The 18,264-nt window shown below is 70.9% G+C and overlaps 2 protein-coding genes across 2 annotated transcripts; both read left to right on the top strand.

Annotated features, from left to right (window-relative positions):
• Positions 1–1,662: 1,662 nt before the first annotated feature.
• On the top strand, positions 1,663–5,922 carry PRRT4 (proline rich transmembrane protein 4). The gene is made up of 4 exons (XM_066550741.1): positions 1,663–2,218; positions 2,297–2,389; positions 3,305–4,789; positions 5,573–5,922. Exons 1-4 carry the CDS (start codon positions 1,663–1,665, stop codon positions 5,920–5,922), a joined length of 2,484 nt encoding a protein of 827 aa, XP_066406838.1.
• A 1,180-nt stretch (positions 5,923–7,102) lies between these two features.
• RBM28 (RNA binding motif protein 28) lies at positions 7,103–18,066 on the top strand. The gene is made up of 17 exons (XM_066550195.1): positions 7,103–7,229; positions 8,132–8,406; positions 9,222–9,297; positions 9,394–9,486; positions 10,005–10,079; positions 10,230–10,559; positions 11,037–11,103; positions 11,172–11,281; positions 11,679–11,752; positions 13,141–13,276; positions 14,065–14,129; positions 14,230–14,394; positions 15,269–15,403; positions 16,034–16,108; positions 16,803–17,083; positions 17,535–17,634; positions 17,716–18,066. The coding sequence occupies exons 1-17, from the start codon at positions 7,103–7,105 to the stop codon at positions 17,845–17,847; spliced, it is 2,316 nt and encodes a 771-aa protein (XP_066406292.1). The 3' UTR covers positions 17,848–18,066.
• Positions 18,067–18,264: the final 198 nt, after the last annotated feature.

Genomic DNA, 18,264 nt, shown 5'->3' with positions numbered 1-18,264 from the left:
GGCTGGGGGGAGCTCGGGGGAGCGGTGCGGGTTTGGGGTGCGGGGCGTGCCCGGGGTTGGGGTCCCCGGGGGGGGGGGGGGGCGCGGATCGCGAGGTGCCGGCTGCCGGGGGGGGGAGGGGGTGAGCCGGGTTTGGGGGTGCCGGGGTTCGGGGGCCCCGGGTTTGCAGGGAGGGGGGGCCGGGTGCGGGGGCGCCCCGGGGCTGCGGGGGTGGCGAGCGGGGTTCGGGGGGGTTCGGGGGGGGTTCGGGGTTCCTCCCCCCCCCCCCCCCGTCCAAAGCGGTGCCGAGCCCCGCGCCCCCCCCGCGCCGCCCCCGCGCGCTGTCCCACGCACACGCGCTGGCACGCGCCGTCACGCGCGCGCACACGTGCGCACACGCACCCACGCGCGGGAAAAGGGGGGGGGGCTGCGGGGGGGGCGCGGCCGGGGGGGGGCTCGGGGGGGTGAGCGGGGCGGGGGGGGCGCGTGGGAGCGGGGGAGGGGGGGCGGCACAGGTGGGGGGGCACAGGTGGGGGGGCACAGGTGGGGGGGCACAGGTGGGGGTGCGAGCGGGGGTGCGGGGGGGGCGCAGGGGGTGCCCTCCCCGGGCTGTTCCCGTGTACCCCCCCCGGCAATGTCCCTGTCACACGCGTGGGCACAGCGGGAGGGGGCGGGCGGGGGGGGCAGGCGTGCGGGGAGCGCGGTTGTGACCCACGGGTGACACCGGCGTGGGGGGGGGCGTGGGGACCCCCTTCTTGCCGTGGGGCTCGGGGGCAGGCAGGGCTGCAGGGCGACAGTGCTGGGGGGTGGCGGGTGCGCGGGTGTCCCGCGTGGGGGTGGCAGTGCCGGGGGTGTCCCGCGTGGGGGTGGCGGTGCCGGGGGTGGCAGTGCCGGGGGTGTCCCGCGTGGGGGTGGCAGTGCCGGGGGTGGCAGTGCCGGGGCTGGCAGTGCCGGGGGTGTCCCTTGCGGGGGTGGCAGTTCCGGGGCCGCGGTGCGCGCTGTCCTGTGCGGGGGCCGCGGCTCCCCGCGTGTCCTGCGTGTCACTTCGCATCCGTCGTGCCCGCGCCGCCGCCGCCCTGACGGGCGCGGTGCCAGCCCGCGGCGACAGCCCCTGTCACCCCGATTAGGGACCTGGCGCGGGCGCGGGGGCTCCGGGGGAGGGGACACCGCCGCGCGCCCCCGCGTGCCCCCCGTCCCCGAGTGCCACCACCGCCGCACCCGGGCCGCTCCCGCCCCTTCCCTGGGGGGGCTCTGTGTCCCCACAGGTGCTCCTGTCCCAAACTCGGGGTGCCCCTGCTCCCCCTCGGGCTGCTCCTGTCCTCCCCCCAGGGGCTCCTGTCCCCAGGTGCCCCGGTGTCCCCCCCGGATGCTCCTGTCTCCTCCCTTGGAGCGTTCCCGTGTGTCCACCCTTGAGTGCACATGGCCCATCACATCCTCTCCCTGTCCCCAGGTGCTCCTGTCCCCCCCAGGTGCCCCTGTCCCCTCTCAAATGCTCCCTGGGTACCGGGGGGTGCCATGGGGGGGCTCTGGGATGCCATGGGGGGGGCTTTGGGGTGTCATGGGGGGCTCTGGGATGCCGTGGGGGGCTCTGGGGTGCCATGGGGGGAAGGGTTCTGGGCTGTCATGGGGGTCTCTGTGATGCCGGGAGGTGACGCCCCCGTCCCCCTGTCCGCAGCCGCTCCGATGTCGCCGCTGTGCCCCGCGGGGGGGGCGGCCGCCCCCCGGCTGCTGCTGGCGCTGCTCTGCCTGGCCCGGGCCGCCGCCCCCCCGCCGCCCAGCGCCCCCCCCGGGACGCCCCCCGCGCCCCACAGCGACTCCCCCGTGCTGTCCCTCAACCTCGGCCTCAACTTCAAGATCAAGGTGCGGAGCCAGGGGGGGCCGCGCCCCCCCGCGCCCCCCACGCCCCCGGGCGCCCCCAGGAGCCCGGGCCCCCCCCCCCGCAGCGCCGCGCCCCCCACGCTGCCGGAGCCCGGCGAGGAGCCCGGCTCCGCGGGACCCCCGGAGGAGGCGCCGGGCCGGGGGGGCGCCCCCGCCCGCGGGGCCACGACCCCCGGCCCGGGGCGGCCCCGGGACAAGCAGCTGGAGCTGGACATCGCCATCGACCTGACGGCGGGGCTGGACCCCCCCCCGGGGGGCGCGGGGGCGGCCGTGCCCCCCACCAGCCTCCTGCGGGGCCCCCCCGGCCGCCCCCAGCTCCTGCCGGGCCTCTCGGAGCTGGCCGGGAGACTGAGCGCCGCCGGTGAGTGCCGGGCCGCGCCGGGCCCCCCAAAGCTGAGGAGCCCCCCAACAGCGACATCAACAGCTCGGTGCCCCCCAGGGTTCCTGTTCCCCACGGGGCCCCCCAGGATCGGCGCCGAGGGGGGAAACGCGTCCCTGGAGCTGGACGAGGCGGGGAGCGGCGCCGAGCCAGGTGGGGGCGGGATTTGAGGGACTGGGATTTGGGGGGGGCTGGGATCTAGGGGGCTGGGATTTGGGGGGGCCGGGATATGGGGGGCTGGGATTTGTGGGGGCCGGCACATGGGGGGCTGGGATTTCGGGGGCTGGGATTTGGGGGCCGGGATCTGGGGGGCGGGATTTGGGGGGCGGGATTTGGGGGGGCCGGGATTTGGGAGGCCGGGGTTTGGGGGCTGGGATTTGTGGGGGGGGCATTTGAGGGGGCCGGGATTTGGGGTTGGGATTTGGGGGGGCCGAGATTTAGGGGGGCGGGATTTGGGGGGGCCGGGGTTGGAGGAGCGGAATTTGAGGGGATCGAGATTTGGGGCGCGGGATTAGGGGAGGCCGGGATTTGGGGGGCGGGATTTGGGAGGCGGGGCTTGGGGGGGCGGGATTTGGTGGGCGGGGCTTTGGGGGGCGGGATTTGGGGGGCGGGATTTGGGGGTGCAGGATTTGAGGGGGTCGGGATTTGAGGGGCGGGATTTGGGGGGACCGAGATTTGGGGGGCGGGATTTGGGGGGGGCGGGATTTGGGGGGCGGGATTTGGGGGGGTGGGATTTGGGGGCGGCCTGGGGGTTTGGGAGGAGGGGGAGTCTGGGAGCTGGGGGGTCCTGGGGGGTGGGAGGGTCCTGGGCTTTGGGGGTGTCTGGGAGGAATGGGGGGGGGATGCAGGGTCTGGGGGGGAGGCTGTGGACTGGGGGGGGCTGGCGGGTTTGGAGGCAATGGGGGCGGGTTCTGGTTTGGGGGTCCCGGGGAAAAGGGGAGATCTGGGAGTTTGTGGGTGCTTGGGGGTGGGCTGCCTCGCTCCGGATCCGTGGGGAGATGCGGGATGTGGGGGGGGTCGGGATGTGGGACCCCCGTTTCCCCGCGCTGAGCCCCGCGTCTCCCGCAGCGCTGTCCCCCGGCCGCCAGCCCTCCCGGGGGGCCGCGCCGCCCCCCGCCGCCGCCTCCGCCTGCACGCCCGGCTCCGCCTGCGGCTCGGGGGGGCCGGACCCCGGCGGGGCCTCCCCCGCGCCCCCCTTCTCGTGGCCGCCCCACTTCCTGCCGCTGGGCACCCCCTGGCCCGAGGCGGCGGCGCTGTGGGGCGCGGCCTGGGCCGGGCACGTCTATGGGGCGGGGGCGGCCTTCGCGCTGCTGGGGGCGCTGGGGGCGCTGCTGCTGCTGGGGGGGCGCCGCCCGGGGCTGGCCCGGCTGCTGGGGGCGCTGCTGGCCCTGTCCGCCTTCGCCCGCGCCTTCCCGCTCTTCTTCGACCCCTACGAGCTGGGGGGGCGCCTGCCGCCCCCCGCCGCCCGGGCGCTGTTCGAGCTGCCCTTCCCGTGCCTGGGCTGGGGGCTGGCGCTGGCGCCCCCCGCCGCCGGCCCCGCTCCGCTGCTGCTGGCGCTGGGGGTGCTGCACCTGGGGGGGGTCCTGGGCGCCGTGGGGGCGCTGGCGGCGCTGGGGGGGCCCCCGGCGCTGCTGCTGCTGCTGCCCCGCGCTCTGTTCGCGGCGCTGGCGGCCGCGCTGGCGCTGCGGGGGCTGCGGCGCTGCGGGGCGGGCGGGGGGCGCGCCAAGCGCGGCGGGGCGGGGGGGGCGCGGGCGGGGGTCCCGCGGGGGCTGGGGGCGGCGGCGGCGGCGCTGAGCGCGGGGCTGCAGCTCTTCGGGGCGCTGCAGTTCTGGGGCTGGGCCGCGACCCCCGCGCCCGGGCCCTGGGCCTGGTGGGGGCTGCAGCTGGGGGCGCGCCTGGCCGAGCTGGCCATGGGGGGGGCGCTGGCCGCGCTCGCCTTCGCCGCCCCCCCGAGCGGCCGCGCCCCCCCCGGCGGCCCCGCCGAGCCCCCCGAGGGCGGCGGCGGGCGGGGAACGGGCGAGGAGGGGGGGGCGCCCCCCGAGTCCCCTCTGGATGCGGACGGGGACCCCACAGCCGGGTACCGGCCCCCGTCCCCCATCGACCTGCGCCGCTCCATCGACGAGGCCCTGGGAGCGCCGGGAATGTTCCGGGCCGGGAACGGCGGCATCGGGGGCGCCGCGGGCGCCAGGATCGGCCTCATCGGCAACGCCGGGAACACCGGCGTCGGTGTCACGGGTAGCGCCGGGAACGGTGGGAAAACCAAGAGCAACGGGGTCAGCGTGCTCGGGAGCACCGGGAGCACCGAGATCAGCGTCATTAGCGCCGCCGGCAGCGCCCGCAGCGCCGCGAGCACCGCGAGCACCGGCACCAGCAGCACCGCCCTACCGGGGGGCGGCAGCTCCGGGAGCACCGCGGGCACCGGCACCTCCGCCCTACCGGGGGCCGGCAGCGCCGCCATGCCCGGGCTGGGCACCGGGAGCGCCATTGGCACAGCCGGGGCTGCGGCAGCGGGCGGCACCGGCACCGCGGGGACGAGCGCGGATGGCACGGCCGGCAAAGCTGGCACAGCTGGAGCACCTGACACAAGCGGAAAACCTGGCACAGCTGGAACAGCTGGCAAACCTGGAACAGCTGGAGTAGCTGGAGCACCTGGAACAGGCGGCACAGCTGGCACAGCTGGCACACCTAGCACAGCTGGCACGGCTAGCAAACCCGGCACAGCTGGAGCACCTGGATCAGCCGGCACAGCTGGCACACCTAGCACAGCTGGCACACCTAGCAAAGCCGGCACAGCTGGAGCACCTGGAACAGGCAGCACAGCCGGCACACCTGGCACACCTAGCACAGCTGGCACGGCTAGCAAACCCGGCACAGCTGGAGCACCTGGAACAGCTGGCAAACCTGGCACAGCCACCACACCTGGCACAGCTGGAGCGCCTGGAACGGCTGACACAGCTGGCAAACCTGGCACAGCCACCACACCTGGCACAACTGCAGCAACCAGCAAACCTGGCACAGCCGGCAAAGCCGGCCCAGCCAACACACCCAGCATACCTGGCACAGCCAGCACACCTGGCACAGCTGGCACAGCCGGCGGGACAGAGCGCGGCACCCCCGGCACAACCAGGGACAGCAAAACTGCGACCCCGGGAATTGGCACCGCCGGCACCTCAGGGACGGGGACACCGGGCACCGCCAGCACCAGCAGCGCCACCGGCGCCACCAGCGGCACACCTGGAACCCCTGGCACAGCTGGCACACCTGGAACCTCTGGAACGCAGGGCCCTGCAGCGCCTGGCACAGCTGGCCCGTCAGAGCCCAGCTCCTCTGCCACAGCTGGGACACGGGGGCCTGGCACAGCTGACACCCCCGGTGCCCCCGGTGCCCCCGGTGCCGGCAGCTCCGCCCCCCGCGGCCCCCCCACCGCCCCCCGCCCCTCCGGGCTGTCCCGCGCCGCCTCCTGCGGGGGGGGCCCGGCCCGGGGGGGGGATCCCGGCGCTGCCCCCCCGGCCCGGGGGGCGCCGACCCCCGGGACCCCCGCGCAGGGCCCCCCCCGGGCGGCGCCGCCCCCGCTGCGGCCGTCGCAGAGCTGGGCTGAGGGGAGCCCCCGGCCCGGCCCGGCGCCCCCCGAGACCCCCGCGGGCGGCGGCGGCCCCAGCCCCGGCAGCGACACCATTGACTTGTAGGGAGCGGCGGGGAGAGCCCGGCCAGAGACCCCCAGGACCCCCTGAGCCCCCCGAGACCCCCAAACGAGGGTGACAGCCTCGGGACCCCCAAACTCCTGAGCCCCCCAAACGAGGGTGACAACCTCGGGACCCCCAAACTCCTGAGCCCCCCAAGTGCTGGTGACAATCTGGGGACTCCCCAGGCCCCTGAGACCCCCCCCCGATACGGGGGACAATCCGGGGATACCCCCCCCCCCCTCATGTCCTCCAGAGCCCCCCAAGTGTTGATGAGAACCTGGGGACTCCCGAGATGCTCCCCAGGTCCCCAAGACCCCCAAATACGGGTAACAAACTGCCCTCCCCCATGTCCCTGAGACCCCTCCAAGTGCTGGTGACAATCTGGGGACCCCTTCCCAAGTTCCCGAGTCCCCCCGAAGAGGGTGACAAACTGCCCGCCCCAAATGAGCCCCCCAGGTGCTGATGAGGACTTGGGGACCCCCAAGCCGCCCCCCAAGTCCTTGAGACCCCCAAATACGGGTAACGAAGTGCCCCACCCAGAGCCTCGAGCCCTCCAATCGCTGGTGCCAATCTGGGGACCCCCCCCAGCTGCCCCCCAAGTCCTCGAGACCCCTAAGTGCTGGTGCCAATCTGGGGACCCCCCAATTCCATGAGACCGCCCCCAAATACGGGTAAGAAATGCCCCCCCCAATATCTTTGAGCCTCCCAAGTGCTGGTGCCAGTCTGGGGACCCCCCAGACGCCCCTCAGGTCCCTGTGACCCCCCTAATACGGGTAACAAAGCGCCCCCAATCCCCCGAGACCCCCAAATGTTGGTGACGACCTGGGGCCCCACAAACTCCCCCATGGCCCCCCCAGTCCCCCCCCCACGTGTACCCAATAAAGTGCCACGTGCGAAGGATGTGTGTGACACCCCCGGGCGGACCCTCTGACCCCCAGCTCCGACACGGGACCCCCGAACGGGCCCCCATCCCCGGAACGGTACCCCAAGGGCTTCTCGACCCCCTTCCCGCGGGGTGGGACCCCCTGAGCTTCCCCAGGACCCCTCTGGGCTGTGCTGCGGGGTCCCGGAGCCCGCCCCGCCCCCGGGTGCCCCCGGTCCTCCGCGCCGCCAGGGGGCGCCCCGAGCCCGCCCCGTCCCCGGCGCCGCTTCGCCCCGCTCCCGGCACGCCCCGCGGCCCAAGATGGCGGCGCCCGAGGCGCGCACGGTGCTGGTGCGGGGCCTCCCCGCCGGAGCCACCGCCGCGCTCCTGGAGCGGCTCTTCGGGCACCTGGGGCCGATCCGCCGCTGCTTCGTGGTCACTGAGAAGGGTCCGCGCTTGGGGGGGGGCAGGCGGGAGCGGGGTTTGGCGGGGTCTGAGGCGCTCTGGGAGCGGGCTCTGGGGCTGGGAGCGGGGACTGGGGGGACTGCAGGGGCTGGGAGCGGGGTCTGGGGGGGCTGCAGGGGCTGGGAGCTGAGTCTGGGGGGGCTGCAGGGGCTGGGAGCGGGGATTGGGGGACTGCAGGAGCTGGGAGCGGGGACTGGGGGGGCTGCAGGGGCTGGGAGCGGGGTCTGGGGGGGCTGCAGGGGCTGGGAGCGAGGACTGGGGGGGCTGCAGGGGCTGGGAGCTGAGTCTGGGGGGGCTGCAGGGGCTGGGAGCGGGGATTGGGGGACTGCAGGAGCTGGGAGCGGGGACTGGGGGGGCTGCAGGGGCTGGGAGCGGGGTCTGGGGGGGCTGCAGGGGCTGGGAGCGAGGACTGGGGGCTGGGCAGGACCCTGGGGGCTTTGGGGGCTGGAGGTTGGGAGCTGAGGGGCCCGAGGGGCTGGGCCCGCGTCTGGGGGCACGGAGGGATTTGGGGCTGGGGGCTGGGGGAGTCCGAGGCCGGAATTTGGGGGGCTGAGGGGAATGGGGGGGCTTGGATTGCGATTTGGGGCTGGGGTCTGGAGGGATGGGAGCAGGGTCTTGGAAGGGAGGTGACATTTGGGATTTGGGTCTGAGCTCGGGGCTGGGACTGGGATTTGGGGCTGAGGGGAGCAGGAGGGGCTGGGGGGCTCGGGGGGCAGGAATCTGGGGAGCAGGAATTTGGGAGGTCAGGAATTGGGGGGCAGTATGGGGTGACTCAGCTGCCTCCACAGCAGGGCTCTGGGGCATGGCTGGTTTGGGGGGTCTCAGTCGGGTCTGGGGGGGCCGTGCCGGGGGTGTCGGGTCCCTGACGCCCCCCCGGCCCCCCAGGCTCCCCGAAATGCCGCGGGTTCGGGTACGTGACGTTCTCTCTGAGCGAGGACGCGGCGCGGGCGCTGCGGGAGCCCCCCGAGCTGGGCGGGCGGCGCCTGCCCGTGAGCCCCGCCCGGCCGCGGGCCCGGCCGCCCGCGAGGGGCACGGACACCCCCGGGGCGCGGGGGGAGCGGGGAGAGCAGGGAGAGACCCCCCCGGAACCCCCCCGGGCCAAGAGACCGCGGGGCCCTTCCCGCAAGGCACGGCTGATCCTGCGCAACCTCAGCTTCCAGGTGAGGGGGGACCCCCAGCACCTCCTGGGACCCCCCGAGTGCCCCCTGGGTGCCCCCAGCCCCCCAGAGACCCCTGGGTACCCCCTGGGTGCCCCCAGTCCCCCCAGGGACCCCCCAGTGCCCCTCAGGCTCCCCAGGCACCGCTCTCCTCCCAAGGGACCCCCATTCCCTGGGGACCCCCATCCCTCCATGGACCCCCCCAGGGACCCTCCCAGCACTCCCCCATCCCCAGGACCCCCCCCAGTGACCCCATTCCTCCCAGAGCACCTCCCCAGCAGCCCCCGAAGCCCCCAGGACCCCCAAACCCCTGATGGCCCTCATGTCCAGAGCCCCCCAGTGCTGCCCTCTCCCCAGGGCCCCACAAACCCCATAGTGACCCTGCAGTGACCCTGCAGTGCTCCTACAACCCCCCCTGACCCCACAGTGACCCCCCAACCCCTGCAGTGACCCCCCTATCTCCCCTGTCCCCACAAACCCCCCTGACCTGCAGTGACCCCAGAGTGACCCCCCTGTCCCCACAGTGACCCCCCTGACCCCACAGTGACCCCCCTGTCCCCACAGTGACCTCCCTGTCCCCACAGTGACCCCCCTGTCCCCACAGTGACCTCCCTGTCCCCCTGTCCCCACAGTGATTCCCCCTGTCCCCACAGTGACCCCCCTGTCCCCACAGTGACCTCCCTGTCCCCCTGTCCCCACAGTGACCCCCCTGTCCCCACAGTGATCCCCCTGTCCCCCTGTCCCCACAGTGATTCCCCCTGTCCCCACAGTGACCCCCCTGTCCCCACAGTGACCTCCCTGTCCCCCTGTCCCCGCAGTGCTCCGAGGAGGAGCTCCAGGCTCTCTTCACCCCCTTTGGCCCCGTGGTGGAGCTGAACCTGCCCCGCAAGCCTGGTGAGCCCCCAGTGCCCCTGAGCCCCCCGGGGTGCCCCCCAGGCCTGGGCCCACTCTGGGGCTCACTCTGGGGCTCACTCTGGGGGGCTCTTGCAGACGGGACCCCGAGGGGCTTCGCCTTCGTCCAGCTCCGGAACCTGCGCGAGGCGGCTGCGGCCCTGAGGGGGCTCAACGGGGCCCAGATCAGAGGTTTGGGGGTCCTGGGGGGCTGGGGGGGCTCAATGGGGGTTCAATGGGGCCCAGCTCGGAGGTTTGGGGGTCCTGAGGGACTGGGGGGGCTCAGCGGGGCCCAGATCAGAGGTTTGGGGGTCCTATGGGGCTCAACGGGGCCCAGCTCAGAGGTCCGGGGGGGCTGGGGGCTCCTGGGGTTCAGCAGGAGGTTCCTGGGAGGTTGGGGGTGCTGGGTGTTTCCACGCAGGGGAGATCAGAGGTTTGGGGGGTCCTGGGGGGCTCAGTGGGTGTCAGGTCTGAGTGTGGGGGGTCCTGGGGTTCAGCAGGGGTCTCTGGGAGTTGGGGGTGCTGGGGGTCTCCATGCAGGCGAGATCAGAGGTATGGGGGAAATGGGGGAAATGGGGGGCGAGGGGAGGGAGCTGGGGGAGCCTGGGGGCGTCGGGGGTCTCTGGGGAGGGGCTCACAGAGGGGGGGGGGTCTGTGGGGCACAGCAGGCCCTCAGGAATTTGGGGCTCTGACCCCCCCGTGCCCCCCAGGGCGGCCCCTGGCTGTGGACTGGGCCGTGGCCAAGGACAAGTACCAGGGGACACAGGGACCCCCAAAACCGCCTGGTGAGACCCCAAAACTGCCCCCAAACCCCCCTGAGACCCCAATCCCCCCCCAGTGAGTCCCCAGATCCCCCCAGACCCCGTGTGAGGGGCTGGGGGGCAGAGGGGGGCGAGGGGTGACTGTGACCCCCCCCACACCCCCTGTTCCTGCAGAGGGAGAGGAGAAAGGGGAGAAAAAAAAGGAAAAAGAGGAAGAAGAGGATGATGAAGGAAAGGATGAGGAGGATGAAGAGGAAGAGGAGGATGAAGAGGAAGAGGAGGAGGAAGAGGAGGAGGAGGAAGAGGAAGAGGTTGTCGCGGCGCCCCGGCAGACCCCAAAAAGGGGATCAGGGCTCAGAGCTGGGCTGGGGGCCAGGAAAAAAAAGAAGATAGAGGAAGATGAGGAGGAAGATGAAGAAGAGGAAGAGCAGGAGGAAGATGAGGAAAAAGAAGAGGATGAGGAGGATGAGGACGAGGAGGATGAAGAGGATGAAGATGAGGAAGGTTTGTTGGGTACTGGCATGGCTGGGGCTGGGGGCTTCTGGGACGGGAGAGTTCTGGGGGGTCTGGGGGGGGGCTCCTGGGGGGGTTTGGGATGGGCTGGGGGAGGTTGGGATGGGCAGGGGACTTTGGGGGGTATGGGGTGGGCTGGAGGGGTCCTGGGGGGGGTTGGGATGGGCTGGGGGGGTCCTGGGGGGGGTTGGGATGGGCTGGGGGACTCCTGGGGTTTTTGGGGGGTTTGTGGAGAGGTTAAGAGGTCTGGGGAGATTTGAGGGAGGGGCTTAGGGCAATCTGAGGGGTCTTGCAGGGGATGGGGACATTTCTGGGGGTCCGGGGGTGCCCCTGGGTGTCCGGGGGGGGTTCCTGGGTGCCCGGGGGTGCCCCTGGGTGCCCGGGGGTGCTCTGGGTGCCCGGGGGTGCCCCTGGGTGCCCGGGGGTGCCCTGGGGGGCTCCCAGGTGCCCTGACCCCCCCCGTTGCAGAGGAGCCCCCCCGCAGGCGCGGGCAGCGCCCGTCGGACGTGAGCGAGGGCAGGACCGTGTTCATCCGGTGAGTGAGGGGGCTGGGAACGGGGGACCCCCACCCTGGGCACCCCCTGAGCCCCGGGGTCCCCCCAGGAACCTCTCGTTCGACACCGAGGAGGAGGAGCTGCAGGAGAGCCTGGAGCAGTTCGGGGGGCTCTGCTACGTGCGGCTGGTGCTGCACCCCCACACCGGCACCCCAAAAGGTGGCACAGGGCTGGGGGACCCCCAGAGCCGGCACTGGGGCTGGGGGGGCACAGGCTACTGCTCCCCCACACCGACACCCCCAAAGAGGGGGGATCTGGGTGGGGGCTGCACCCCAGAGGTGGGGGGGGAGTCCTGGGGGGATCTTTGGGAGGGGTCCCAGAGGGTCCTGGGGTATCTGGGGGGGTCTGTCCCTCGTTTGGGGTGTCTGTCCCACACTTGGGGGTGTCTGTCCCACATTTGAGGGAGGGTCTCCACAATGGGCAGTGCCCACCATGGGGGGGTTATCCCATGTTTGGGGTGCCCCCACATTGGGGGTGTCCCACGTTTGGCCTTGGCTCCCACCCTGGGGGCTCCCCGTCCGTCGGGGGCTCCCCCTGACCCCCCCTGCCCTCCCAGGCTCTGCCTTTGCCAAGTTTGAGACCCCCGAGGGGGCCCAGAAATGCATCCAGGCTGCTCAGGAGGGGCCCGAGGTGAGGGGGGCCTGGGGGGCAGAGGGGACCCCGCAGTGACAGAGACCCCCGGGATGGGGGGGCAGGGGGGTCAGGGCTCTGGGGGGCTCGGGGCAGCGCCTGGAGGGGCTTGGAGAGGGGTCTGGGGGTTTGGGGCAGGGTTTTGGTGGGGTTGGGGGGGTTTGGGGGATCCTGAGGGGGTTTGGGGGATCCTGAGGGGGTTTGGGGCAGGGCTTTGGTGGGGTTGGGGGTGTTTGGGGGATCCTGAGGGGGTTTGGGGCAGGGCTTTGGTGGGGTTGGGGGGGTTTGGGGGATCCTGAGGGGGTTTGGGGCAGGGCTTTGGTGGGGTTGGGGGTGTTTGAGGGGTCCTGGAGGGGTTTGGGGGAGGGTCTAGCAGGGTTTGCAGGCAGTTTGGGGTTTTGGTGGGATGGGAGTTTTTGGGAGAGTTTGAGGGATTTTGGGGGGTCTCTGGAGGTTCTGGGGAATGCTGTGGGTTTTGGGGGGTTCTGGGGAGGTTCTGGGGGATGCTGTGGATTTAGGGGGGTTCAGGGGAGGTTCTGGGGGATGCTGTGGGTTTGGGGGGTTTTGGGGAGGCTTTGGGGGACGCTGTGGGTTTTGGGGGGTTTTGGGGAGGCTTTGGGGGACGCTGTGGGTTTTGGGGGGTTTTGGGGAGGCTTTGGGGGATGCTGTGGGTTTTGGGGGTTTCTGGGGGTTCTGGGGGACGCTGTGGGTTTTGGGGGGTTCAGGGGAGGTTCTGGGGCATGCTGTGGGTTTTGGGGGGTTTTGGGGGGTTCAGGGGAGGTTCTGGGGGATGCTGTGGGTTTTGGGGGGTTTTGGGGGGTTTCAGGGGGTTCTGGGGGATGCTGTGGTTTTCGGGGGGTTCAGGGGAGGTTCTGGGGGATGCTGTGGGTTTTGGGGGGTTTCTGGGGGTTCTGGGGGACGCTGTGGGTTTTGGGGGGTTCAGGGGAGGTTCTGGGGGATGCTGTGGGTTTTGGGGGGTTTTGGGGAGGTTCTGGGGGACGCTGTGGGTTTTGGGGGGTTCAGGGGAGGTTCTGGGGCATGCTGTGGGTTTTGGGGGGTTTCGGGGGGTTCAGGGGAGGTTCTGGGGGACGCTGTGGGTTTCGGGGGGTTCAGGGGAGGTTCTGGGGGACGCTGTGGGTTTTGGGGGGTTCAGGGGAGGTTCTGGGGGACGCTGTGGGTTTTGGGGGGTTCTGGGGAGGCTTTGGGGGACGCTGTGGGTTTTGGGGGGTTCAGGGGAGGTTCTGGGGGACGCTGTGGGTTTCGGGGGGTTCAGGGGAGGTTCTGGGGCATGCTGTGGGTTTCGGGGGGTTCAGGGGAGGTTCTGGGGGACGCTGTGGGTTTCGGGGGGGTCAGGAAGGTTCAGGAGTGTCTGATGCCCCCTGTCCCAGGGCGGGGGGCTGCGCCTGGGGGGGCGGCTGCTGCGCGTGGACCCCGCCCTGAGCCAGGAGCAGGCCCGGGGGCTCCCGGCGGGGACAGCCCGGCCCCGAGGAGGCACCAGGAACCTGTACCTGGCCCGGGAGGGGGGTGAGTCAGGGGCCCACCGTGCCCCCCTGACCCCCCTTTCAACCTCCCCGTTCTCCTGGGGACCCCCAACCCCCCTTGCTCCCCAAATCCCCCACCCCCCATTCCCTGTGCACCCCCAGTGCTTCTCAAACCCTTCCCAAACCCCCCTGACCCCCCTCTCTTCCCCACCACATTTCTCTGACCCCCCAGAACACACTAATTCCCTGCCCCAAACATCTGCCCAGGCTCTCCCATTACCCCCTGACCCCACAAAATCCCAAAACTGTCCCATTTTCCCATTCCCAGCCACCCACCCAGGCTCCCCCATTCCCCCTGAGCCCCCCCAAACCCCTGTGACCCCAGTTCCCCTGACCCCATTTCCCATCCCAGCCATCTGCCTGGGTTCCCCCATTCCCCCTGAGCACCCCAAAGCCCCCCAAACACCTGAGCTCCCCCATTTCCCACCCCAGCCATCTGTCTGGGCTCCTCCATTCCCCCAAATGCCCTGTGACCCCGGTTCCCATCCCATTCCCATCCCAGCCATCCACCTGGGCTCCCCCATTCCCCCAGATCCCCTGTGACCCCAATTCCCGTCCCAGCCATCTGCCTGAGTTCCCCATTCCCCTGAGCCCCCCAAACCCCTGTGACCCCAATCCCCTGACCCTGTTTCCCATCCCATCCATCCGCCCAGGCTCCTCCCTTCCCCCTGAGCTCCCCCAGTTCCTACTCCATTTCCCACCCCAGTTCCCATCCCAGCCGTCCTCCCAAGCTCCCCCATTGCCCTGAGCTCCCCCATTGCCCATTCCCAGCCATCCGGCCGGGCTCGCGCGCTGCCGAGGGCGTCAGTGACTCGGACATGGCCAAGCGAGCGCGGGTGAGTGCGGCTCTGCGGCCTCGGGGGGCTTTGGGCGTCGTTGGGGGTGTTTGGGGGTGTCCCCCCCGGTGCCCAGCCCCTGACCCCCGTGTCCCCCCAGTTTGAGGAGCTGAAGCGGCGGCGGCTGCAGGACCCCAACGTGGCCGTGTCGCGGACGCGGCTGTGCCTGCACAACCTGCCCAAGGCGCTGGACTCGGCGCGGCTGCGCGCCCTGCTGCGAGCCACCCTGCGTGGCACCAACGGCGCCGCTCCCTGCATCAAGGAGGTGCTGGCCCCGATCACCCTGGGTCACTCTGGGTCACCCTGGGTCCCTCTGTGTCCCCCTGGCTTCCCCTGGGTCACCCTGGGCCCAAGGCGCTGGCCTCGGCCCGACTGCGTGCCCTGCTGCGAGCCACCCTGTGCAGCAACAATGGTGCTGCTCCCTGCATCAAGGAGGTGCTGGCCCTGATCACCCTGGGTCACTCTGGGTCACCCTGGGTCCCTCTGTGTCCCCCTGGGTCACCCTGGCCCCAAGGCGCTGGCCTCGGCGCGGCTGCGCGCCCTGCTGTGTGCCACCCTGTGCAGCAACAATGGTGCTGCTCCCTGCATCAAGGAGGTGCTGGCCCTGATCACCCTGGGTCACTCTGGGTCATTCTGTGTCACCCTGGGTTATCCTGCATCCCTCTGCATCAACCTTGGTCACCCCAGGTTACCCTGGGTTACCTCTGGGTCCCTCTGTGTGTCCCCATGTCCCCCTATATGTCCTTGTGTCCCCCTTGTGTCCTTCTGTGTCCCTTTGTGTCCTTGTGTCCCCCTTGTGTCCTTTCATGTCCCTCTGTGCTCCTCTGTCCCCATCGGTCCCTCTGTGTCCTTCTGGGTCACTCTGTGTCGCTCTGTGTCCCTCTGGGTCCCCTTATGTCCCTCTGTGTCCCCCCTGTGTCCCCCCCCATGTCCCCCTTTGTGCCTGCCTTGTGTCCCCCTTGTGTCCCCTTGTGTCCCCCTTGTGTACCTCTGTGTTCCTTCGTGCCCCTCTGGGGGTGCCCTGGGTGGGTTTTGGGGTGACCCAGGGGGTGGTTTTGGGGTGACCCCATCCCATCCCCAGTGCCAGGTGATGGCAGGAGCTGTGGGTGGGTTTTGGGGTGACCCCATGCTTTCCCCAGTGCCGGGTGATGCGGGAGCTGCGGGGCCAGGGCAAATCTTTGGGGTTTGCCTTCGTGGAGTTTGGGGAGCACGAGGAGGCCCTGGGGGCCCTGCGGCGCCTCAACAACAACCCCGAGCTCTTCGGGGCCCACAAGGTCAGTGGGGGCACCCCAAATCCAGGGGACCCTGTTTCCAGACCCCAGAGCTGCCCCTGGGATTTCCTGGGGTTCCCCTGGGTGGTTTTGGGATGCCCTGGGGGTTCTCCTGGGTAGTTGGGGGTTCCCCTGGGTGGTTTTTGGTGCCCCTTGGTTTTTGGGACATTCTGGGTTACCCTGTGATGTTTTTAGGGAGGTTTCTGGGTCCCCCCCTGGATTTCGGGGTGCCCTCGTTGTGCTGGGGTGTCATGGGGTTTCCGTGACATTGCTCAGGACCTCCCCATTGCTCAGGGGGTTCCATGGTGCCCCCTGCAAGTTTGGGGTGTTGGGGTGTCCCCCCCAGAGTTTTGGGAGCTTTAGAAGTGTCCTCTTGGTTTTGGGGTGTCCCCCTGGGTACTTGAGGGGATTTCAGGGTGCTCTGCAGTGTCTGGGGCATTTTGGGATGCACCCCTGCTGTTTGGGGTACTTGCCAGGTGTCCCCCCCCCCAGTGTTTGGTGTATTTGTGGGTGTCCCCCCTGTTTCTGGGGCGTTTTGGGGTGCCCACCGTGGTGTTTGGGGTATTTCTGGGGTGCCCACCGTGGTGTTTGGGTATCTGGGGTATTTTTGGGGTGCCCACCGTGCCCCCCCAGCGCCCAATCGTGGAGTTTGCGCTCGAGGACCGGCGGAAGCTGCGGCTGCGGGAGCAGAGGATCCAGCGGGGGCTGGTAGGGACACCCTGACCCTGTGCCCCCTGTGCCCCCTGACCACTGTGCCCTCTGACCCTGTGCCCCCTGACCCTGTGCCCTCTGACCCCTGTGTCCCCTGTGCCCCCTGACCCTGTGCCCCCTGTGCCCCCTGACCCTGTGCCCCCTGTGCCCCCTGACCCCTGTGCCCCCTGACCCTGTGCCCCCTGACCCTGTGCCCCCTGACCACTGTGCCCCCTGACCCTGTGCCCCCTGTGCCCCCTGACCCCTGTGCCCCCTGACCCTGTGCCCTCTGACCCCTGTGCCCCCTGACCCCTGTGCCCCCTGTGCCCCCTGACCCCTGTGCCCCCTGACCCTGTGCCCCCTGACCCCTGTGCCCCCTGACCCTGTGCCCCCTGTGCCCCCTGACCCTGTGCCCCCTGACCCCTGTGCCCCCTGACCCTGTGCCCCCTGTGCCCCCTGACCCTGTGCCCCCTGTGCCCCCTGTGCCCCCTGACCCTGTGCCCCCTGTGCCCTCTGACCCTGTGCCCCCTGACCCTGTGCCCCCTGACCCTGTGCCCTCTGACCCCTGTGCCCCCTGTGCCCTCTGACCCTGTGCCCCCTGACCCTGTGCCCCCTGACCCTGTGCCCCCTGACCACTGTGCCCCCCGGGGCTTTCAGTGCTGACCCCACACTGACCCCACACTGACCCCACACTGACGCCCTTTCCCCACAGCTCAAGGCCAAGGCCAAGGCAGCTGCAGGACCCGCAGAGGGTCCCGAGGGAGCCCCGGACCCCCCCAAGGCGCAGCCAGCGCCCCCCAAGGCACAGCCAGCGCCCCCCAAGGCGCAGCCAGCGCCCCCCGCAGGCTCAGGGGGCCCCCAGCCCCCCCCGGGGCCGCCCCCCGGGGCCCCTTGGGCCGGGTTCCGCACGCAGGGCCCGGGGCTCAGGGGGGCTCCCGGCGCCCCCCGCACCAAGGTGCTGGCCCTGCCCTCGCACCGCGGCCCCAAGATCAGGTGAGGGGGCCCTGTGCCCCGGCCTTGTGCTGCTTTGCTCCCTTTCACCCTCAGTGTTCTCCCCGCTTCCCTTTCCTTTTTCCCCGCTTTTTGTCCCCTTTGTCCACCCTTCCCTTTTCCTCTCCTCCCCCCCTTCCTCCTCTTTTCCTACCTCCCATTCTTTCATTTCTCCCCCTTTTCCTCCCCCCTCCTTTTCTCTCTCATTTCCCTTTCCTTTCCTTCTCCTTTCCCACCCTTTTTCCCCTTTTCTCCCCCGTTTTCCCTCCCTTCTCCATCCCTTTTCCCACCCCATTCCCTCCCTTTTCCCACTCTTTTCTCCCCTCTTTCCCCCAGACCTTTCTCCTTTCGCTCCCCATTTCCTTTCCCCCTCCCCGTGGGTCTCTGCCCCTCGGGGCACCCTGGGGTCTCCCCCGCAGTTCCCCCTTTTCCCAATTCCCCTTTTTTTCCCCAGGAAACGGGACAAGGGGAAGAAGGCTCAGCCGCCCCCCAAGCCCCCCAAAGCCCCCAAGGCCTCTCGGCGGCGGGAGAAGCTCCGGGTGCCCCCTCCCCAGGTAGGCATTTGGGGTCTCCCGTGGGAATTGCCCCCCCAGCCCGGGGTTTTGGGGTCCCCCTGACCCCGCTGTGTCCCCCAGGGCCAGCGGCGGCGCCGGGGGGGCCCCGGGGGGGCCGAGGCGCGCTTCCAGGAGCTGGTGGAGAGGTACAAGAGGAAGATTTTGGGGAGCACCCCCGCCACGGCCCGGGGGGGAAAGTGGTTCGAGAGCTGAGGCTGCCCCAGCACCCCCCTGGCACCCCAAAACCCCCCTGGGGGTGCCGGGGTTCCCAAACCTTACAGGGGGGTCTTGGGGTGCTGCCCCCATGCACTCTGGGTGGGGCTGGGGGTGGGACCCTGCCCTGGGTCCCTCCTGGCTCCCCCCAGGATTTGGGGGTGCTCCCCCCCCATGGCTCTGTGTCTTCCTGGGTTTTAATAAAAATGGGTTTTTTGAGGAAAATTTGGCTTCTCGGTGACCCCAAAACATCTCCCCGGGGCTGGGGGGCAGGGGGGGCTCTGGGCAGGGACCAGGAGGGGCCAGGCCAGCGCTGCAGGGGACACAGAGTGACACCACCAGTGACACCCATGTGTGTCCCTGTTCCCCCATCCCTGTCCCCTTTGTCCCCGCTGTTCCTCTCTCCCTGTCTCCCGT

The sequence above is a fragment of the Molothrus aeneus genome, chromosome 5 (genome assembly GCF_037042795.1).
Source record: "Molothrus aeneus isolate 106 chromosome 5, BPBGC_Maene_1.0, whole genome shotgun sequence".
Lineage (NCBI taxonomy): Eukaryota > Metazoa > Chordata > Aves > Passeriformes > Icteridae > Molothrus > Molothrus aeneus.
The sequence above is the reverse complement of the archived record's forward strand: the minus strand, read 5'-3'. Positions and strand labels throughout refer to the sequence as shown.